Here is a 24759-nt window from a genome sequence, read left to right on the forward strand (position 1 = left end):
GGATTAGAAGCTTGTTTATTTGACCAAATTATGTTAGAGAGACACAAAAACTATAATTTCTTGTGATGAACTCTGAGCTACGCTCTGGTTTACATAAACTAGATTACAAAATAAATACATAGGTACTAAAGAAGATTTTCGATAAATCCACTCTTATCCCAGTTTTATTTTAAAATATATTTCTTGGAGCTTTTTGAAACTATAATAAAGTGATAAGTTCTTTGAAATTAATTAAAATGGAATTAAATACAATAAACCAGTGTTCTAATGAAATTGTTCTTTACAATAACAACATCTTATTCGTTCCTTTTCTATAAGTGATCTCCCAAGTTTTTTTGAAAAGTGTAGGCACTAACCGATTGGTTTTCCCCACATAACATAATTTGGTCAGATAAACAAGCTTCTAAGCCGGTTCTAATCGCATTCTACAAAATTAAAACAGTTTTATAACTACACATGCGTACGTGTCGATTGCAAGCATATTTAATTTGAAAATAAATGTCATTAATTTCGAACATCAATCGATTTTCTTTCTTCGTTTTGTGTAATATGTATTTTATATTGTTTAAAAGGTTAGTCTTTAACTACATAGTACTTAACAACCTTTCATTTGACATCAAAAACATCAATATATCTCTTGTAGCTCTCATGATATTTGCATGTAAAAGGGACTAGTAAGGGTTATTAGAACGAACTTTGGAGCCTTGCATCTCAAGACCCTGACTTACGATTTGAAAAAAAAAATTCATAGATTGAATATACTAACCTCCAGCTACATTTTGAGACTAGTCTCATTAATGTACGCTCATGGCCCTAAAACGCCTCATCTCCTTTGTAAGAAAATCAGAAATTGGGTAGGTTTTACCTTATAATTTTGCCCCATCTCCTTTTTGATGCAAAGCTCAATCATATGAAATTTAATTAATTTCAAATTCAAAAAAATGTTGAAAAAAGTTTGGTTTTACTTATTAAGAAGGTTTGATTTAACAAGTTTTACTGTTTGAATGGTACATGCCAGCAATATAAAACCGTTCAAAGCATAAAAAATGTCGATGACCTTTTCCAAATTAGATGCTTAACTTCCTAGAGGAGTTAACACAACATGATTTTCGTTAAAAGTGAAAATTCAAGAACATAATTTACATCATGAAGTTTCAGAGTAAATAATTAACCCTAAGGTCACATTTTTAAGTACCTAGGTAACATTCTTCAAACATTCTTACGCACGTTGGCCTTCTCAAAAACAAAAACAAGTCTAGCCAAACAATATTAAACAAAAAATAAATTATTCAAATCTTAATAATTCAATAAATAAAATAGAATAAAAATGTTTTGATTGATAAGACAAAGTTCTTAAAAAAAAAAATACATAAAATAGAAAAAAAAAACACCTTTAAAAATGATATTTTAAAATCAATAAAATACACCATCTAACCTTCATTCATCCAAACAAAAACAAAATCAAATCTACCATATCAAAGAATTTTCAAGCTCGAAGAGATTATTACTTCAATTTTTTGTAATTACTTTACACAAAATCTCTTGTTAGGTAAAGTTGTATGTAACAGCACCTAGTAGGTACATAATTTTGTGTATAGTACAATCACATTTATAAAACGTGCCGGCAAATTGTATATATTCACCTACATTGCTATTTTCTACCTCTCGTCATAACCCCCTAAACCAACCAACCTACCTCCCTCCCTACGCCACCCAATTTTCCCATCTTTATATTTTGAAATTGAGCTCAAGGTCGTGTCACACATAAAAAAAATACAAACAAAATAAATACACGAGATATACAACACCAAACCAAAACCGAAGCAAACATCCATATGTTGCATGCTGCTGACTGGCCCCAAAGCGCATATTACATACAACCAAACATACGACATGTGTAAATACATAAAGAACTATTGGTAAAATAAAAAAGTTCGACTCAACTCACTTGTATAGATAGATAATAAAACATTATTTCAGTTCGAGATACTAGGTATATTCTATTCAAGCTATCCTCTCAAACGAAAATGATGGAAAATATAATCATTTTGAGTAGGTATGAAGAAAAAAAGCTCTTTTTTATTCAGTCTGGTCTTTTTGGAATCGGTATCGGGTCGGTATGGAAATAATAACAAAAAAACAGCAACAACAACAACAACAACCGGCATCGGCATTATTTGTGTGTTGAACTTTTGACAATAAAAATGAAACTCTCATGCTCTACAAAAGCATTCAAGAGAGAGAGAGGGAGAGAGAAAGATTTGAAAGCTTTTTTTTGTCGTTTTCGTCAGCTATTACTTCTTCTATACAAAAGCGCAAGCCACACTCAGCTGATATGAGATGGTCTTTTTTTTAATTTGTGTGTGTGTTTGTTGCCTAGGAGTTTTCGAGAACTTTGTTTTAGTAGTTTGGGGCTTGGGGGCTTAAAGTTAGAGAGAGACAAAGAGATTCGACTGTTGTAAAAATTATCACAAAACCACCCGCAAAAATTCTCCCTTCCACATTTACCCCCTATTTACTGATAGCCAGTATACAACACCGCTGCCGAAGTACATAGTTCGTCGAAGATTGCAATTACAACAAAGCGCCCAACTTCAAGGCTAAAGGATGATGGTGGCGCTGACTGACTGTGAAAACCACTGACTCTTAGGTATATCTACGACGACTATGATGACGACCACGACGACAAAAAAAAAAGTACATTACGTTGTATTACTTCCCTTATTTTTTTTTTTTTTTTTTTTTTTTTTTTTTCATTGTACATACAGTACCGTTCGTTGGTTGTGTATAGTGCAGAGAAGCTTGTGGATAATTGGATTAGATAAATAGGTCAGTATACGGTTACAAACGATGTCGAAATAGGGCTTATCATTACATAGTTGGTACCTATACTGCAATGAAACAAGTCATTTTTTTGAACAGTTAGTGGAGACTTTTTGACTTTTGATGTTTTTTTTTGTTTCTATGTTTTATGTTTTTTACTATAGCTTTGTCGATTAACACTTAGAAACGTCGCGAACTCATTACATTTAGCTTTTTGTTTTTTTTTTTTGTTTTTGGACTTGCATCAAACAAAAAGAGTACCTACCTATTGCATAAGGAATGAGTTTGAATTTGAAAATATGTACAAGCAAGAGACAAAGAAATTACTTTTACTGTCAAGAATGCGGTTGTAGTTGATGGGTGATGGTTTTGTGGTTAAACGAAGAAAGGTGCCAGAAAAAAAAAAAAAACAAAAATTGGCCAAGCTTATGGAATTTTAATGGGGTTAATTTATTCAAAGAAGCTATGAAACAGTTAGGTGTTTTAAAACAAGAATGGGTTTTTGAGTATGACAATGGATTTTGGACTTTCTGAGTTAGAATAAGTTTATTAAATAAAAGCGTTCATGTGGTTCAATAAATATGTTTTTAACTAGGTATTGGTTTTAAAGATAAGTCGACTGACTTGTATAAGGCTTCTATACAACTTTCTATGGTAATAATATTTTTATAGAATTTATACATAACTCAATTATTATTTTTTTTATTATACATAACTTTAGTAACAACTTCTTAAGAATTATTTAAATTTAAAGGGTTTTTTAAAGCCTTAAAGGGTTTTTTAAAGCCTTAAAGAAGAGGAAAGATTTTACCTCTAAGGGCCAATTTATTGAGCCTCCATTAAATTTTGAAATTTATCGTTTTAGTTAAAAGCGTTGTTAAACTATTGACGCCTTTAAGTACACACCATTAAAAATTCATTTAATTCACTCTTCTTTAGTTAAAGTCCTTACTTTTAATGGAAACTTCAAATTTAAAACTCTGTTAAAAATATCCTAGGGAATTTTAATTTTTTTTGAAAATAAATCTGTCAAAAGCAACGATTTTGTCAAATCGAATATATATATTTGAATGAAGAATAATATAACAAACATAAAAACTGGTGCGTAAGCGAGGGTATCAAAGTGCCAGTGTTAACCAGAAACTGAAGGAATTGCAATTTTATGAGATGACAATATTATGCAGCATCGCAACCTGGCCGTGTTTCTTTGGAAGTGGAGAAGATGATTTAGTATATTGTGCTCTTCTGCGTAGTAGATCCATTTTTTAAAAATTTGTTTCCATTCAAAATCTTTAGTGCAATGTTGCAATGAAATGGAAACGTCGTTTCTATTAAAACGACTTCTTCTAGGAGCGCCAATTTGTATTACTAATTTAGAACTTTAACTTCGTAGTTCCCTCCGCCCTTTGCCCCTTTTCCGTATGGCAGGATAATTACTTTACTGGAACCTCAATATTGGTGTCCAAAGCAATTCTTTTTTGTGTCGTTTTAGGACAAACGACTAACGTATTGGGGTATTTATGTATGTCATAAACATGTATGAATCTTAACCGATTCTTAGCAATCGCCCGCGTGACGCTGATAAATTTACAAAAGTGTTAGGACTAAAAAGATATTTCAACAATCCTTTGAAGACATTTCATCCAATTTATTAATGTCTGGACTTTTATTCATAATTGTGTTTTTTTTTTTTTAAATAATTCTTTAGCTCATTTGACAAACAATTTTTTTTTTCAAATAAAATAATAATTAAACAATTTATAAAATGACATTTGACACTTATGGAGAGTGAATAAATAGAAATTCTGTTTAAAACCTCCATTTGCTCTAAAAATCCCTCTTAAAAGGTCGAATTCGGCTTTTTATCTAAATGGAGTTTTAAATTTAATGCTCAATTAGTTAATGATGTCAAACTTCAAAAAATTGCTTAAAAGAGACTGAATTAAACGAATTCGGTTTTTAATTTTAAAATTCCCTTTTTTAATGGGGATTTAAGTTTAATGGAGAGTCAATAAATTGGGCCTAAGTATACATCATTAAAAATTCATTTAATTCACTCTTCTTTAGTTAAAGTCCTTACTTTTAATTTAAACTTTAAATTTAAAACTCTGTTAAAAATATCCTAGGGATTTTTTATTTTGTTTGAAAAATAAATCTGTCAAAAGCTACAATTTTGTCAAATCAAATAGATTTGAATTGGAAGAAAAACCAAAAAACTATGACCCGTAAGTATTTTGCAGCTGAAAACGCCAGAAAATGCAAGAGATTAACGATATACCAGTGGTAACCAAAGAATGCTACAACCTACAATTGAAACCATGAGAAGAAGAAGGAGTTAAGTGAAATTTTTAATTTTTTCCATCGGTGTCGATATAACAACTTAAATTTAAGTGTTATCGGCATTCATCTCGTGTCATTGGTTTAGAAGTAAGCTTTTATATCTCTTCTTCTCATGGCTTCAATTGCAATGTTATGTATGTTATGTATGTATTATGCAGCATCTCAAAAATGATTAGCTTTGAAGTGGAGAATATTATCTAGTAGATCTAGTATTATCTGTGCGAAGTAGACAAGAAATGCATTTATTTCTTTGAATTTTGTTCTTTTTTATGGTACAAATGCATGTGTGTATACCTACAAAAAATTCTAGTCTGGACTTTTTTCATAATTGTGATGTTTTTTTAATAATTCTTTAGCTCATTTGACATTTTTCAAATAAAATAATAATTCAAATAAAAAAAAATAAATGAAATGACTTTTGACACTAATGGAGAGTGAATAAATAGAAATTCTTTTTAAAACCTCCATTAGCTCTAAAAATCCCTCTTAAAAGGTCGAATTTGGTGTTTTAACTAAAACTACTTTTAAATTTAATGCTCAATTAGTTAATGATGCCAAACTTCAAAAAAATCCTTAAAAGAGACTGAATTAAACGAAATTGGTTTTTAATTTTAAAATTCCCTTTTTTAATGGCGATTTAAGTTTAATGGAGAGTCAATAAATTGGGCCTAAAACTACTAAAAATATTTCTTAACGAAACTTAAGTTTTTTCGGGACACTTTAATCAGCATAACTATCATTAGCCCTGTTCCATTCGAGGTAATAGTCTACTAATAGTAGATGTTTTGGTTAATCTAGTACTATCATCTACTCATGCTCTTCTTGCCGAGTAGATACGATTTGTATTGAATTCGTTGAAAGTGCGTTCCATTGAAAATTGCTAGTTAACTACCTACTAGAAGTACTTTGCCACCTCCCAAAGGAACAGGCTATAGAAAACAGTGCAATATGGTTTATGTAAATAAAATCTAAACCAAAAAAAGTGAATTAGTCCAAGGCTTCATCACAGACATTTCCAATCAATTTAAACACCGACTTTTTTAAAAAAAAAAAAAAAAAAAAAAATCCATGTACTAAAAGTTAATAAAATGACGATTTCGATTTTATTACAAACAGCTCGAGTAGTTTTTGTCAAAAGTGGGATCAATTTCAATAGATTTAAATAAAAATGTGATAATGGTAACTAAAAAAATCTACATAAAATATGAAATGTCACACCCGTACGATTTATTTTATAAGCCCGTAACAGTGTATAAGGGCATTTTTTTTAAAAATTTTTGTTATTTATATTTGAAAATCAGGTGTATTATTCAATATCACACCCGTAACGCAACAAAATTGGATATTTCAATATCATTTTAAAAATATAGAAGTTTGTAGATTACTTATGGGGCAGATCAATTTGTACGTTTCCCACCCGTGACAAATAGTTGCCCGACCCGTGACATAAATAATAAATATAAAGAAAATCTTTGTTATGTTAATTAGCTCCATTTTGTAGAAGCTACGATGAGAAAGAAAATCCTCTACCTCAAAATCACTGCATTTTTCTGTCCCACCCGTGACGGAAAAAAGAATCTTGTCTTCTTTTCAAAAATAATTAATTTTCTTTGGAATCTATTGTTTTCGAAGTTGATGTCAACTGCCTGCACTTCATCGAGCTCATTTTTCATAAAATCAAAGATTTCGCATTCATGAAGACTACAAAATGTAGTTTAATTCTTAACTTTACTTAAAACCTCTGAAAAGCTTCCGTTCTTATATTTCTTTCGGTTCAAATCTATTAATGAATTGTGTAGGTATTTACTTTTCTTATATATGCTTCAGAGATTTCCCATTAAGAAACTGCACTATAAATGCGTGTTCCCTTTTTATATACATATAAATCAAAGTGGGTCAATAGTTATAGTACTTAAACCACAGCATTATAAGAAAAGTAAAAAAATAAAAATCAATTCCCACAAAAAAAAAAAAAAAAGTAAATGCGGCTTCATCATCCTTGATGTGGTTTTTTTTTCAACATCATAAGTACTAAAAGAGTACATAAATACACCAACCAAAAACCAAACCATCCATCCACGTGTTGATTTTCATTTTTTTCCCCTCTTCCTTCTTCTTCTTTACTCTTCTTCATTCAACAGAGAGTGAAACATTTCATCAAAACTATTAAAAACCAACCAACTGTCAAATCATTCACCACTCATGTCATTTTTAAATTATTTATAATCAAATATTCACCACACTATTTTTATTCTTCTATAATGACGATATAAGCTACTATAGGAGTATTGTGTACCTATTTGACAAAATGCACGTCCAAGAATTCAATTTTGTATCATATAGAGAAAGATATTTCGTAAGTCGGGTTTTTTTTTTTTGTTGACATTCTAAAAATAGTACAAAATCACGCGGATTGGAATCTCTATGATAATTGATTTTCTTTCTCTCTCTTTCTTTTTCTTCTTTTTGTATCTTTTCTCTGTCTGTTAAATTCTATATTCAGAACTCGTGAAGAAGTACCAGATAGACAGAAAAAAAAAATAAAAAAAAAACCGCATATGCCATCAGACACTCGAATTCGAACAAAATCATGTGGGGTAATAATAAATTTAGATTTAGACGCTACGACGGCGAACGGCTACAATATCGAGTTCGCTTGCATAGAAATATACTACCAATACTTCCATACAGCGTTACCGCTAAGCGACTTTAGTCGCTATTAGCGACCTTTTTGAAGCCTTAGCGACCAAGCGACGACTTTTTATTCCAAGCGACCTTTTCACCAATTTCTTTATAGCGACTTTTTTTTCTAAAAATTGTATTTCTTTTTTACCTCTCAACATTTAGAGCTTCAATTTCTTTTTTCGTTCTGAACGTATTCTGAGCTTGTTCAGAGCGCGATCGATGGACTCAGAATAAGTTAAGTCTCTGAGCAGACCGAGTTGAATGCTGAACAAGCATTTAGCAAATAGAAAAAAATTTCAAACAAATAAGATAATGGTGCAGTAGTCGGTCTAGTTTTTTTATTTTAATTTTAAAAACTTGAGAAGATAAAAAAGATTGATATTTTTGCTTTTTTTTTTGGTGAAAACTGATTGGGTTCAAACAATTCTAGCTCTTTTCGTAGATGTCGTGCAGACATGGTTGATATGAATATTTACAGCGGAAACAATAGGCTTTCAGATGGTATACAATTTATTTAACAAAAATGGATTTTTTACCTTTTCTTTAGAAAAAATATTAAACTTTTTATTGGCGTAATTTTTTTGTAAGTTTTTCATATACAAAAATTGATATTATGAGAAAAGAAAAAAAAGGTATTTGATTTAACTTTTTCTTGTAAATTATGATAGGATTCAAAAATTTATTCCGTTTTTCCACAAATCATACAGTTATACACATATATGTTAGGTCTTAATCTTTAGTTTAAGTAGGTACTTTACTATAAGATTTATTATATCCTATAATTTTTCTTACAAGAAAGTTGGCAAATAAATAATTTTTAGATCATTTTTTTAACAAAAGCACACGACCTGTTTTCTTATGACGTTATCACGCAAAATCATCGTCCGTAAACCAATTTTACAGACAACCACTTTTTAGTTTCTAATTTTGTTATTTTTTTTTGTTGTTAATAAAAACTTTGTTTCAAGACAACTTGTGTTTATTTTTCTATTTAAAAACATATGAAAACGGTTTAGCGACCTTTTTTTCTCATATAGCGACTTTTTCGACAAAAAAGCGACTTTTTTTCAATTTTTTAGATTAGCGACCTTTTTTTTCTGAAAGCGACTTTTTTAGCGACCTTTCAAAAATTTTCAACGGTAACGCTGCTTCCATACTCGTAGTAGTTTTTTGTCCAATACAAATGTGCACTGAAAATGGCATCCGTATAGTTTTTATGAAATGTGTGTGGGGGGCTCGATTCTTGGTTAAAAGTATTTATTGTTTTTTTTTTTTTTTTTTTATATACAGAAAACGGAAGAAGGTAGTGTTGCATTATTATTATTATTTTTTTTTTTGTGATAGAAAATATTTATCCGTATTTTTTTGTATTATTTAATTTGTTTATTTTCCACTATCACTGAACATTTGTGTCGACATCGTGAATTATTTTTTTTTCTTTCAATTTAGGTCAAGTGAAAGAAAAAAAAATGAAATCCCAAAAAAAAAAAACTATCTTTTTGATGGAAATAACCATGACTCGTGGAAAAAGCCACTCTCACAAATAAAATGTAGTTCTGGAAAGAATATAAAGAAAAAAAAAAGTGGCAAAATTACTTGGTATAATTAAATAGACGGCAGAGAGTCAGAGTCTGATGTAAATGTAAAAGCGTAAAAGGTCATGCAGAAACTCGTGTTTTTTTTTATTTTTTAAGTTGGTATCTACTTATTCCAAGTTATTGTCTAAAAGCAAACAACTTCAAGTCCTTTTGTTCAGACATCATTATTTTGTTCATCATTTTGTCGAAAGACTAGAGATGGCAATTATACAAAATAGACAAAAGGGATAAATCGATAGGAGGAGTATCTTTTGGTTTAGATTACAACTCAGTATTTATCATTTTTTATGAAGAATTAATTGTTAAGAAGTAAAGTGGAAGTTGGTGTAGTTTGTTTCAAATGTCGACAAATGGCAAAATTAGTAAAGATATTGCGACTTGAAACTAATGATTGGAACTATTTGAACTATCGAACTGAATGGTTTCAACTATCGAATAAATTCATTCATTCGAATAAAAACTGTCGAAAAATCTATCGAATAAAAATTATCGAATACAAATTTTATCAACAATTCAGTTATTTACTTACTACTATTAAATAGTAAAGAAAACAAATTATAACTGAATAAAAAGAAATGGTAACGGAGTTACGAATACCAGAGTTACGGGCGACAGAGTTACGAGCGTCAAAGTTACGCGAAACCGAAGTTACGGAAAACTAGAGTTACGAATTCTAAAGTTATGTTAAGCTATGACATGTGATTTTTGGGTTGGCAACAATTGCGAGGAACGATATGGAATTATGGAAACATAAATAAGAGAATATCGATACGTAGGTGCATTATTAGTTGGACAAATAAGAAGTTAATTTCAATTATGTCCCCCAAACTTACATAAGTATACTTATGTTTTTTTTTTTCTATTTCAACGTTGTTGCGATCTTCTCACAAAAACAAAACCATATATGTATATCTATACCTATCCAATTAAAATTTGACAAGATTAAATAACACCCATTTTCGCTTAACTCATTTAGTTCTGACCAATGAGAAAAATTTTAATCTCTTGTTTGTATTTCCATAATTCCATATCGTTCCTCGCAATTGTTGCCAACCCAAAAATCACATGTCATAACTTTAGAATTCGTAACTCTAGTTTTCCGTAACTTCGGTTTCGCGTAACTTTGACGCTCGTAACTCTGTCGCCCGTAACTCTGGTATTCGTAACTTCGTCGGTTTCCCGAATAAAAATACATTGTAATAGAATGAATAATTTAATAAAAAACTATTCTAACAAAAAAACTACCAAATAAGTAAAACATTCGAATAAATAAACTATTGGAATGAAAAAATATCGAATGAAAAAACTATTGAATGAAAAAAGTTATTTAAATGAAAATAGTAATTGAAAGAATGAATGAATGGTTGCCATCTATCGTTTGTATGAGTATTGTGTACAACTATCAAATTATTCCGATATGTTTTTATTTTTTTTTTTTATATAGTTCCCATTTTTACCTTAAACACACGAATCGAAAAACCAGTGTTTTTGAAATATGATAACTCTTTAAGGATGAATTTATCTGTTTGGTTTTCTTTTTTTTTTTCTTTTAATATTTCTCTAAGGCTAAGGATGGATGTGTCTTTCAAATAAATTTTTTTTGAATTATTTCAATTTTTTCAAAAAAGGGCTCGTTTTTAATCAAAATATTGTGTGATTGTGTGTAGGGTTTTTAATATTCGAATTGATAAAACCGTGTTTTGAATTTTCAAACAAAGATGTAAAATCGGATAGCAAATTTGTGATTTTGCCGTTTTCTACAAAAATTAAAATTGTTGTTTGTTCTAGCATATCCATTTAACGGCTCAACCAATTCCATTAAAAATTCATAAACAGACATTTCTTATAATGTAAAAGAATACTGTGCGTTCAAATTTTCATTATAAATGCTTTAAAAATAATGAAACAAAACAAAAATTCTCATCGTAATATAAGGCAATTTCAAGTTTCGTTACAATTTTGAAGATTCAGCAGGTTTGTTGAAAAAAGGTATAAGTTTTGGAATAATATCGTCAAATTAAGATACTCTGTCTTTTACTTGTAGACTCTGATACATTTGTCGGGTTTATTTTTCTTGTCAGTTTTAAAAATTTTCTCAAAAATCCAATTTTTTTTCTCTTAAAATGCTTTCTTAATACTCCAAAAATATTTTGGGTTCGTTGCGCAGATCTGAAGGCGGATTTTATTGCTTAGTTTTCAAAACTTAAAAAAACCTTGTTCGATTTTTATTGATTTTGACCCTTTGTTGAAGTTTTCACGTTACTACTAGGTCACTAGTCTTAAAACAAAACTGGCCAGCAAAATTCTGTAGATATTGTAATTTCGAGCAACTTATATATATGAAAATCACAAGCTCACAAAATTATACTTACATATTACACGGAGAAAAAATGGGCACCAATAAGATAAGGCACACCTTAAATCTCCCCCTCTTAAAACAAAACGATTTCCGCTTAAAGTAAGTGGAATCCACTTAAATTGAACAGATTTCTTTTAAATTTTCCATTCAAGAAATTAAGAACATTTGTCCGCTTAATTTAAGACGGAAGTCATCTTGGCAAAAACCATGCAAAAATCCGTTTAATTTAATGTGGAATCCGCTTGTTTTTAAGTGGTCTTTTTTCTCCGTAAAGAAAGTTGGTGAAAAGCCCTGACAAAAAAAAAACGTCCGAACTTAATTTTCACTTTATGTCAATACTTTTTCACTCAATAAATAAATCTCACAACCTCTTAATAAATAAACTGCTATAATAATATATTTTTCTTTATAATTTCAGGTACAGCAAGCGAAGAAGAAAAAGTAAACCTTTCCCACTTTCAATTAATCCGGGTCCTGGGGACAGGAGGTAAATATTTATACATTCCATTTTTATATATATTTAAATATTGCAACTTTCTGTGTTGTGTCCCTTATAAAATTTTTATTTATTTACAAAAAAAAAAAACACAATTTTTTTTTCTCTTTTCTTTCTTTTTTGTAAAATTTCATTGCATTTTCGTGTTATCCGATGGTTAATGTTGAGCACAGCATACGGAAAAGTATTTTTGGTTCGCAAAAAAGGTGGACACGACCACAGGAAACTATATGCAATGAAAGTGCTGAGGAAAGCAACAGTCGTGCAGAAGAAGAAAACAGCCGAACACACAACGACTGAACGACAAGTGAGTGTATAGTATTGACACCCCTTTTTTCCCCCCTTTAAAAAAAAAAAAAAAACAGAATATTGATATAAATCATGTCCCCTTTATTTTTCTCTGGCTTCTTCTGGTCCATCTTGTAAATAGTACATTTGTTTTTTTTTTTCCCGGATAAAGTAAAAGTATACTCTTCCTCTGGGACACTTCTTATTCTATCATTCATTCATTAGTCTTTAAAATTTTCTCTTCTCTTTTGGGCTTCGATGGTATAAAAGAAGATTTTCGCAAATCGAAGAGAGAATTCAATAATAATTGTTACATGAACTATGACATTCGATGCACCATTAGGATACTTGGTGTGTGGGCTAAAATGGGATAAAAGCTAACATGAGATGTATGTAGGTTGGTATTAGTTATCAATCCCTTGGAGAGACACGATGTAAAAGTTCAAAGTCATAAATTAAATCAGCAAACAAATATACACGAATGAAAGACGAATGGGATGTCTCTATTTGCATTTTAAGATTATCTAACTTCAATTTTTTTTTTATTAAAAAAAAAGAGACGTTGGATTTAAGGATAAATGGATAAGAGGGTTTCTAGTTGACTTTTAACTTTATTATTTCAAGAGTTCAAGACGGTTAAAACATAAAAGTCACTTGATAAGCAGTTTTTAAGCAGGTATAGAGAGAAATTCAATATTTATTTTTGCCTGAGGTACATCAGAATTTACTTAGTACCAATTTAAAATTTAAAATATCTTTTAAATCATGTTCTGCGGTGATAAAGCATTGATTGGTATCCAAAGAAAAAAATGTTTAAGAAAGAAAATTGGTTTTTGCCCAAGAAGTATTCTTTTTCAAATCATTATCTTGTTTTCAAAATTAATTTAGAAGTTTTTTTTTCTCATTTTTGTTTAAACAAAAAAGTAACAGTTCCCAATTTTGTTGAAATTTTTCATACAACGCTACACAATGGCCATAGATCGCATCCTCAGTGCAAAAGAGCGAGAACTCAAAAAAGTTCATTTCGAGAAAACGCTTCTGCAAAATACATACTGACTCTAAACTTTCCCCTATAACTTTCCATGGGACAGCAATTTCCATAATGTCAAAGCTCTATTACAAGAACCATTATGTTTATTTTGTAGTTTTAATAAATTTATTTTTTAAAATTGTTTAAATTAGGAAAGAGTTTGACTTTTAATATAGTAGGAATTGGATAAAAACAGTCATAATCTTTCGAATTTTTCGTTTACGTTAACAACAAGCCCTGCAAAAGAAAGATAATTTAAAAAGCAACATTTCCTCATCATTATCTCAAAAATGTTATTTTTTGACTTATCGCTCTTTTGCACTGAGGGTGCGAGATAATGAATATAAACTTTGACCACCGCAGAGTGTTGTATAGTATTCAGTTCAAAAACATTGTAAGGCTCTGCTGATTAAATTTCAAGACATGCGAATCTAAAAATCGGTGTAATCGCAACAACTTTTAACTAATCGCTGGCATTGAAAAAATTGTCAAGAAACTTCTTGAATGGAATACTTTTGTTTGTTAAATGAGTGTTATTTTTGGTGGCTTAAGATCTTTTATTTTGAATGTCCGGTGAGAAATTAAAATTAATAAACAAATTTTATAAATATATAATTTCCATTAAAAAAAAAAAATCGAATAGGGTAACTGTGGTGTATACGTAACATTTTTTTTTTTTTTTCTAACCTTTAACAGTTCTGATTTTTTTTTCCAAATTTCGACATATCCGTAGTGGGTTGGGGTCGAAATTCTGTATGTTGCAAAATTCTGTATTCAAAATACTGTATGCTAAAATACTGTATGTCAAAATTCTGTATGTGCAAAATGCTGAACGAACAAAATTCTGAAAGTCAAAATTCTGTAGGTATAGCAAAATTCTGGTTGGTCAAAATACTGTATTTCAAAATTCTGTACATCAAAATTCTGTATATCAAAATTCTGTAAAAATGCTGTAAAAAATATGGTTTTGATAATGTAAAAAAGTGCGCGCGCACTTTTTTAAATTATCAAAACGATATTTTTTACAGCATTTTTACAGAATTTTGAAATACAAATATATTTAAAAGAGGGTTTACTATGAATTTCTTAGAGATCAACTTAATAAAGAGGCAAGCTTCTAATGCTGATTAATCTAGGTACTTTATTAGGAGCTACGGAAAAAAGAGAGAAAACAAAACTAAACTTATTTAAAAAAAACAATCTGAATTAAACCACGTTGCATACCTAAAACGGATTGAAAAAAAAAATTAAATTTATATTGATTTTTACATTTTTTTTTTTTAAATGTATTTTGTATGTTTAAGAAAAGTTTGATTTGTGTTCCTAGAATTGATTTACTTTTTTACTTTAATAATTATGTTTGTATAAAATTACAACTTTACTGTCAATAATTATATTTAAAGCTACTATTTCGTGTTTTTTATCAAAGAAAATTTCTTTAAAAATACTGTATTGAAAATACAGTATTTTGCCGTACAGAATTTTGCAAAACAGAGTTTTGACGTACAGAATTTTGTATTTACAGTATAATGACGTACAGAATTATGGTCTTACAGTATTTTGACCCTACAGAATTTTGTTGTATAGAATTTTGACAAGCAGAATTATGACAAATTCTGTTTTTCAAAATTCTGTTTTTCAAAATTCTGCAAAAAATTAAAAAAGGGTTTGGAAAATGTTAAAAAGCGCGCGCTTTTTAAAATTTTCCAAACCCTTTTTTAATTTTTTGCAAAATTCTGTAAAATCATCTTCTTGAAAAATTATCTGCTTATTTGATTACTTATCTAAATAATTTGACAAAAAAATTTAAAAAAGTAACAATGTAATTACATTGATGAGGTGTATTTTTCTTTAGTCAGCGCATATGCTATAAAAAAAAAAAACAGAATTGGCAGAATTTTTTTGTTTAAGTATAAGACTGGCAGAATTTTGAAAAGCAGAATTTTCGTTAAAAAAGCAGAATTTTGAAGCCAGAATTTTGACCCGATCCCGTCAGATTTATCAAATTAGGGACTTTGACGTTTGTGAATATTCAGCCCTATTAGCAACTTCGAAAAACGCGACTAGAAATAATATCGTTCGATAAACTAGTCTGTTTCGGAATGTTCGAAACAAAAAAGTACCTACAACTGCCAACGAATGGTTGCTATGTGTCCCTATCGTTTTCTAATAATTAAATAGAGACAGAAATAGTCAAAATTCCACCCCTGGTTTCATAATTTGGAAAAAGTGACTAAGCATTTTGCGATATCTTGTAGAAGACTGAAAAGCTGACACAATATTCTTATACGTCAAACATGATTTCTAAATTGCCTCAAAATTCCACAAGATTAGGTATTATTTCATAAAAAAGACTTAAAATTATGAAATTATCGAAGTTGTAATTCTCATTTCCAAATTAAGCCATAAAGAAATCTAAGTAACATTTTTTTTTCGGTGAGTTACTCATGCGCATTTCGATGATGACGATGATGTCGACAAAAACGACACAAATGAAATTTCTCATATAAATACTTATTCATCAGGTGGTAATATTTCTCTTCTTTTACTTTTTAAAACAAAAACGAAAAAATAAATCAACCAACAGCAGTAGCGTAGACCATCAAGATGGTATAGTAGATGGTACACGTTAATACCGGTACATTCTAACGGGATTTATAAATATCTCAACCGGAATTTCCAGACACGAACGAAACCACACCAAGCGCTTATGAAGCGAATGAAAACAGAGAAAAAGTGCCACAAAAGAAAAGATGGATGAACATGAAACTGAACAACATGGAAAACGATTGCTATAAATGTTGATGGTATAGAAGATGGTAGTAAGTATTCATACTGCATATACAAAAGTATGGTTGGTTTGTTACTTGGTAATACCTACCTTCTATCTACCTTACCTTCTTCTTATTCATGTTATGATGATAAAAGATGATGAAGAAGAACCAAACCAACAACCAACAACTCCACTCGTCAACAGAAGAAGTGCTTGGCAAAACAAATTCTCTTTAAGCCAAAATATGTGGGTCGAAGTTGTTACCAAAAATAGAAGACTTTTTTTTTTCTTCTTCTTGTTTTGAAGAAATACTTTAGCGAAGAAAGACAAGTTAAGAAGCCGGGATTTCGGCGTGTCTATGGCTTTGGATTTTATTTGTGGACACACCGGTTTGAACATGTTTCTATACATTTAAGTTTAACACACTTGTTTTGTTTTTAATAAGAAATGAAAAAAAAAAAAAATACTTTAACCTCTGTTGAGTAAATATTTTCATGGGCTTTCGTTTTATGTGAAGGGCTTTTATTATTGTCGAAGATTAATGTTTTTTTTTTTGGATTGAGTAGCTTAAAAAGGAGAAAATAAATCTCAAGAAATTTGTTGGATTACACGGTGTAACACTCAAAATATACGCGGGCGGAGACCTATCAGGTTTTGTAGAGCTAGTCGCACTGAATACGAAACGGTATTGGAAAATCCCCTAACACCCCCAAAATCTGGAGTTACGGGCAAAAAACGGTTTTTTGGACCTTCACCCATTGAAAAAATTCTATCTTCGACAATTTTGTACCCATTTTCGATTTTTTTACAGTTTCTGATAGAAGATAAATATACCTTTATAACAATGTATAAAACATGTAACTCGGTTAAACCACTTAGAATTTATAAGATGTCAAAGTTCAAAAATTCAATTTTTTTTGTCATTTGCCCAACTTCGGCATCAATTTAAAGTATATGTTTTCAAAACAACATGCTATTTAAAAAATATATTCATAAATTATATCTATTTCCCAATCAATCGAGGTATTTTTTATGAAAATCACTCCAAAATTGGCTTAGAAAAAAAAAATTTCCGATTTCAACCCAGATACAGAAATTCGAAATTTTAGGTATAGAACAAAAATGTTGTTTCGGCACGTAGTAGGATAACCTGGGCGCCAGGATTTGATAACGGGTTTTTGTAGAGGAGCTCAATATAAACATCTTTTTCTTTGGAATGGGGGTCTATCTCCCCCCGTTTAGGTGGGAGGGGCAGTTTTCTAAAAAAAAATTATCAAAATAAAAAAAAATTATTAAAAAACAACGGCAACACTTACAGTAATAAATGATACCATTTCCAAAAGGCAAAATTGTGCATTTGATTCTAATTTTTAAATCAATATAATATTCCCAATAGCTTTTGAAATAATCGATTTCAAAGTTAAAAATAGGGGAAAAAAATTTTTTTAAAACTCATTTTATACTATTTTTGGCCAGACTGTGAATTTTAGTAAATAAATTACTTAAACAGAAAACTGCCTCAATTGATTCCTTATCGAACAATGAAAACTATATGTTTCTATGTCTTCTAGTTTTCGAGAAAATTGAAAAATAAAAACAAATAAAAACAAAAAGTATTTTGAAAAAAGGAAAATCTGATAAAATAATTTTTCAATTTTCTCAAAAACTAGAAGACATAGAAACATATAGTTTTCACTGTTCGATAAGGAATCAATTGAGGCAGTTTTCTGTGTAAGTAATTTGTTTACTAAAATTCACAGTCTGGACAAAAATAGTATAAAATGAATTAAAAAACAATTTTTTTCGCCAATTTTTATTTTTGAAATCGATTATTTCAAAAACTATTGGTTATGTTATATTGATTTAAAAATTAGAATCAAATATACAATTTTTCCTTTCGGAAATGGTATCATTTATTTCTGTAAGTGTTGCCGTTGTTTTTTAGTAATTTTTTTTATTTTGATAATTTTTTTTAGAAAACAGCCCCTCCCACCTAAACGGGGGGAGATAGACCTTCCAAAGAAAAAAATGTTTGTATTGAGCTCCTCTACAAAAACCCATTATCAAATCCTGGCGCCCAGGTTTTCCTACTACGTGCCGAAACAACATTTTTGTTCTATACCTAAAAGTTCGAATTTCTGTATCTGGGTTGAAATCGAAATTTTTTTTTTCTAAGCCAATTTTGGAGTGATTTTCATAAAAAATACCTCGATTGATTGAAAAATAGATATAGTTTATGAATATATTTTTTAAATAGCATGTTGTTTTGAAAACATATACTTTAAATTGATGCCGAAGTTGGGCAAATGACGAAAAAAATGGAATTTTTGAACTTTGACAGCTTATAAATTCTAAGTGGTTTAACCGAGTTACATGTTTTATACATTGTTGAAAAGGTATATTTATCTTCTATCAGAAACTATAAAAAAATCGAAAATGGGTAAAAAATTGTCGAAGCTAGAATTTTTTCAATGGGTGAAGGTCCAAAAAACCGTTTTTTGCCCGTAACTTCAGATTTTGGGGGTGTTAGGGGATTTTCAAATACCGTTTCGTATTCAGTGCGACTAGCTCTACAAAACCTGATAGGTCTCCGCCCGCGTATATTTTGAAACCTCATTTTTGTAACACCATGTTATTTTTAAACTGAAAGGTATGATTTATAACTTCTTTTTATAAACAACTTTTTTGATAAATTGGTTAAAAGACGGATGAGGTTTTAACTTTAAAATGGGATCATACATTTAAACGTTTACATGAATTTTCAAAGTGGTCTAAATATTTGCTTTCTTCCTATCGAATTGTAATAATGATTCGTAAATTTATTCCAAAAAAATTTAACTTGACGAACTCAATTGAAGATTTGAAAGCACTAATATTAATGCTACTATCGTATTGCAATTTGTAATTGAGTATGAACAATTGAGTGAGGATTTCAATACTCAGAGGCATTGAAATTCTTGTGAATAATCGCGTGACCAAAATTTTCCCTAGTTATTCTTGTAGAACCTGTAAAAGTAGAAGTAGGTACTGAATAAAAAAAAAAGGTAGAAAGAATTTACAATATAGAATAGTGAATTCTTTTTCGAAAAATATGTGGTTTATGTGTGTCACACCCGTAACCCAACTAAATTTAATTTTGAATAATATTTTTTTAATTAAAAATACATAATATGTATATGTTTTTTATAAAAAAAAACACCATGCGCTGTGTAGATTATTCAATTGGAATTCTCTTAATATTGAATGATAGAAATTACTAGTGAACGCTTCACATCCGTATCGATGGAAACACCCATGTATGAAATTCAGTTGTAGCTGTCCGTTTGCTATAGGACATATCGAAAAAAAAGTATGTACCTACTTATGTCGTTTTCGATTGGTTTCACTCGAGGATTCACTCGTTCTGAAATCCAATAAAACGGTTTGAATCGCTTCCACTCAATTCTGTTTTTTTTTGCGTTTGTGTAAAATTTTATATGTCAAAAATTTGAATTAATTTTTTTTCTGGCAAACGAATGACATGGATTAATGTTGAAAAATAATAATTATGAGGTCCACGACGAAGAAGATGATGATTATAAATAATTTCGTCGCTTTAATGCAACTATTTCTTTTTTTTAATTAATTTTAATTTCAGAAAACAATTAATTCTTGAATAAAAAAAAAAACACACTGATTGAGTTTTTTTTTTGGCATTTCAATATTCATGTATTAGTACTTCTTGAGTGGATTCTGATTTGAAATCGAGAAGAGAATTGTAGCACACTTTTACAGGTGTTTTTTTTTTTTTTTAGATTAGGTTCACAAATTTATAAATAAAATAATTTTTGTTTTCCAAATTAAATACAATATTTTACATGAAATTAACTTAGTTGCTAACCAAATCCACTCTTTTGCAAATCAAATTCACCCTCTAAAAATCAAGTGCTTGAGCTTAAGAACTATAACACTTGAATTCAGAGATCAGAAATAACAGTCAATCTTTATTTTCAATTGGTTTCTTTCTGAGAGTTACCATACCTATTGCTTGAAATACGTTTCGGTTAAGGTTTGAGATTTATTGTTCAAAATAAAAAATAAAGGTTATCGGTTGACATTTTTACAAAAAAATAAATGAAAAAGGTCAACCTTTAACCGTTTTCGCTGAAAATAAATCAAAAATAGTCAATTCAAAGGAAAATGTCGAATATGTTAAGAATGTCTTTATTTTGCAAAAATAAATGTGAAAAGGCTGTTTTTTCTAAGTTTTATTAAATAATGTATGAACTAAATAGACTCTAAAAGTTCTTTAGACCCAAGATTATATCTCTTTTCATATGACGAAAATGAGTTTTCCACTGTGATTTGAGTCGCTGGGGCGACAAGTACAACCAATGCAATTTCGAATATTTCAGGAGACCGATGTTCTAATATCAAGGTCAAAGCGTTCAGCTTCCAGAAGCGTTTTCGCCCGCCCAACTTCAAACGGCTATATCTCGGAATTTTGAAAAAAAAAGAAAAACAATTTTTGATGCCAAAAGGTAGCGGAGACTTTAACCTACATTTGGGTACCACTCTCGTCCCTGTAGGTGCACGCGTTCTCAAACCGGGAGAACTTAAAGGTCAAAAAAAAAGTTAAGCCCGATTCTGAAAAAATAGGCATGATGTGGCGGTTTAACATGGAAGATGATTTTTTTTAAATCTGACAATGTGCAAAGCGTAGGCCCATGACACAAGCTATCATTTGGCATCATTCCCAAAAATTGCTCTCAAGTGGTTTAGCTTCCAGGAGCGATCAAAGATTCGGGGATTTTTCGAAAAAAAAAATGTACCCCAACTTTCAAACGCGATTTTCTCGGAATTTTGAAAAAAAATCCAAAAACCCGATTATACCACTATCGGGTAGCTGAGAATATAAGCTTTCATACGGCACCACTCCCCTGTCTCTAAGAATTGATACCTTTGCAGATGAGATTTATTTTTTTCTCTCATCGATAAATCTCACTGGTTGACCGAAACATAAAAAAATACAAAATAAAGGTTTCTCTCAGATCTTGACCGAAATTTTTCTTTTTTTTAAATAAAGGTTATTTTATGACCTTTATTGAAAATGGCGACAAATAAGAGTTATTAAGGAACCTTTCAAAAGGTTGAGATTTATTTCTGATCTCTGCGTTGAATTCACATTTTACGAACACTGATTGTTTGTTATTTTATCTATCTTTGAAAAACTCAATCTTGGTGATTAAATTAACTATATTTTCAAAAGTTTGAAGCTCAAATATAACCAAAGAGTAAATTGAAAATAATTGAATTAAAAACAAAAAAAAAATAAACAAATCGTCACAAAATTATACACAATATAACCCACTAAATAAAAAAAAAAATGAGTTATCAAAAATAAAAACCTACCTATGTACCTACTTGAGTAATAAGTTGATAAATGCTTATCTCAAAAAAAAAAAAAGTCTCATGCTTTTCAAGTTTTTTCAAAGTGCATAAAGTTTTTTTTTTTGTCTTTTTTTTTCAAACAAATAAAAATTAACAAAAAAAGAACAAAACGAAAACAATTTATTTAGTTGTCATTTTATTTAATAGGTTTTTTTTTCTATTTTTAGAGCTGATATTGAAGCACATTTCAACAAATTTATAAGATGGCTTTTTGAGGAAAATCTATTTTTACTTTTTTTTTTTTTCCTCTCTTTACAAAGACACCTAGATACACAAATAATTTGAAATTAACAAAAAAAAAGTCTTCATTAAACATTATATTTGTTCAAAACCAAACACACTTTTTTTTGTTTCTTGTTGTTGTTTGAAAAAGATACATAATTGAGACGAAGAGTCTTGAGTCTTTTGAGGATGTTAACCTTTTCCAAGCGCGTGTGACATTCTTTGACTTTTGAAAAATGTGTTTTTTTTTATTGAAATTTTCCAAAACCCCCAAAAAAAAAATCAGGCAGCAGCATATTTATTCCCCCTTCAAAGTAGAACGGATTTAAAAAATTGAAAACAGAAAAAAAAAATGCAATTGAAATTTTGCTGTAAGCCAAACCATGTTGGTGGCGGCTTGTTGAAGGGAAAGTTAAATAAATAAAAAAAAACCTGCCCTCATGATCACACTTTGTATCTTAACTCGAATATCTACACAAAAAAAAGTACAGCACCGTTATTGCTGGCGGAGAATATATATGTAAAAAGTAAAGAGAACAATTTATTTCATGACCTATATTTTCGGTGCCATTGATTCAACATTGGATTGCTGTCCAATTACGCGACAGAATCACCAAATATACACAACGAATACAAAAAAAAAATAAAGTTGGATTGCCATTCCTATTTTTAAATTCTGTTGAGCGTGTTTTACAGTTATGTATGGCTGACAGTAGTGTGTAAATTAATTTTGATAACAAAAAACAAAACTTTTTTTTTTTTTTGTATAAGTTACATACAGAATCGTTTTATTAGTGTACAAGTACCTACGGCACGTACATAGTTCCCACCATGGCTGGATCTCATGGGTGTCATCCGAAAGGCAAACATTCAGAGTCCCATGTCATCAATAACACTGTGCTACAAAATAAAAAAAAAAAATACACCCGAGAAATAACATAGTGTAGGCTGTTCGTATGGTCGAATAATGCATACAAATATTTTTGTTATATTTTTGGAACCCTCCATTTTTTTTTTATTTACAAAAAACCATTTTTACAGATCTTACGATGTAATCTATCAATATTTCAGTCATTTTTCTAACAAATCTCAATATGTTATATGTTTTTGGAAAGAGGATTTCCAGACCTTTTGAATGATGTATAGAAGTCTATTGTTTAAACAAATAAAGTGTAGGTTTTTATCCTACAAATCTTGAAAAAGTGATTTTTTTCTCAATTTTTTCAACTTTACCCAATTTTTTTTGCAAAATAAAACAAACAAAAAAATAAAGTAAGGTTATATTCTGAGAGAATATACATTTAGGCACAAATTGGCGTATTTTTTTTATTAAATTTGACCAAAACTGGGGAATCTATGCTACTTTTTCGTAAATAGAAAATGTGGCTTTTCATGATGTGAATTGCAAAGTGCACAATAGGGTGTTCGTTATTTTAAAATAATTAGAATTTCTATGCTCCTAGGATCTTATATGGTTGAAAATTAACTAAAAAAAATATTCCCCAAGTTTCAAGTCTCTAACTTAATTCTAACCCGTGCCGCCAAGCGGTTGAAGTTTCTTATGGGAATAACATGGAGTTTCTTGGACCTTGTTCCATCAATTTTAAATTCCAGCCAAACCATTCGTTTAAAAAATTTAAAACCTTACAGACTCAAATTTAATAAGTGTAGCTATCATGTGAAAATTTTTCAGATTTTTAATTGTTATAATTTTAGAGATTTAACTTGGTAAAAAAAGTCATTTTTCCAGACTTTTTCAAAAATCGCTTTTTACCCGTTTAATGTCAAAAAATTAAAAAACATACATTTTTATTCACAAATAAGCTTAGTATGTATATTTAAAACTTATATTTAATTCAAAGTTATATAATTAACTAGTTTTTTATTTATTTACTACAGTACTTTTTCTTAAATCGGGAACACGTTTTTTGAATATCGATGTGACTTGAAGAATGAATACACAACAAATTTTTTATATAACTATGAATTGAATTTGCATTTTAAATATACATTCTATGCTTATTTGTAATTAAAAATGTAAGTTTCTTAAATTTTTGGCATTAAACGTTTAAAAAGCGATTTTTGAAAAAGTCTGAAAAAATGATAGCTTTATTTTATTAAATTTGAGTCTGTAAAGTTTAAAATTTTTTGAACGAATGGTTTGGCTGGAATTTAAAATTGATGGAACATGGTCCAGGAAACTCCATGTTATTCCCATAAGAAACTTCAACCGCTTGGCGGCACGGGTTAGAATTAAGTTAGAGACTTGAAACTTGGGGAATATTTTTTTTAGTTTATTTCCAACCATATAAGATCCTAGGAGCATAGAAATTCTTATTATTTTAAAATAACGAACACCCTATTGTGCACCTTGCAATTCACATCATGAAAAGCCACATTTTCTATTTACGAAAAAATAGCATAGATTCCGCAGTTTTGGTCAAATTCAATAAAAAAATACGCCAATTTGTTTTATTTTACAAAAAAAATTGGGTAAAGTTGAAAAAATTGGGAAAAAAATCACTTTTTCAAGATTTGTGGGATAAAAACCTACACTTAATTTGTTTAAACAATAGACTTCTATACATCATTCAAAAGGTCTGGAAATCCTCTTTCCAAAAACATATAACATATTGAGATTTGTTAGAAAAATGACTGAAATATTGATAGATTACATCGTAAGATCTGTAAAAATGGTTTTTTGTAAATAAAAAA

General features: G+C 29.5%; 1 protein-coding gene across 1 annotated transcript in view; it reads left to right on the forward strand.

Annotated features, from left to right (window-relative positions):
* The window catches only part of LOC129908305 (ribosomal protein S6 kinase alpha-5), a 62557-nt gene that overhangs the window by 20422 nt on the left and 17376 nt on the right, over positions 1 to 24759 (forward strand). The window contains exons 2-3 of the mRNA XM_055984714.1: positions 12224 to 12292; positions 12475 to 12608. Of these exons, the coding sequence (XP_055840689.1) occupies positions 12224 to 12292; positions 12475 to 12608 (203 nt within the window). The remainder of the gene's footprint in view (positions 1 to 12223; positions 12293 to 12474; positions 12609 to 24759) is intronic.

The sequence above is a fragment of the Episyrphus balteatus genome, chromosome 2, assembly GCF_945859705.1.
Source record: "Episyrphus balteatus chromosome 2, idEpiBalt1.1, whole genome shotgun sequence".
NCBI classification, from domain to species: Eukaryota; Metazoa; Arthropoda; class Insecta; order Diptera; family Syrphidae; genus Episyrphus; species Episyrphus balteatus.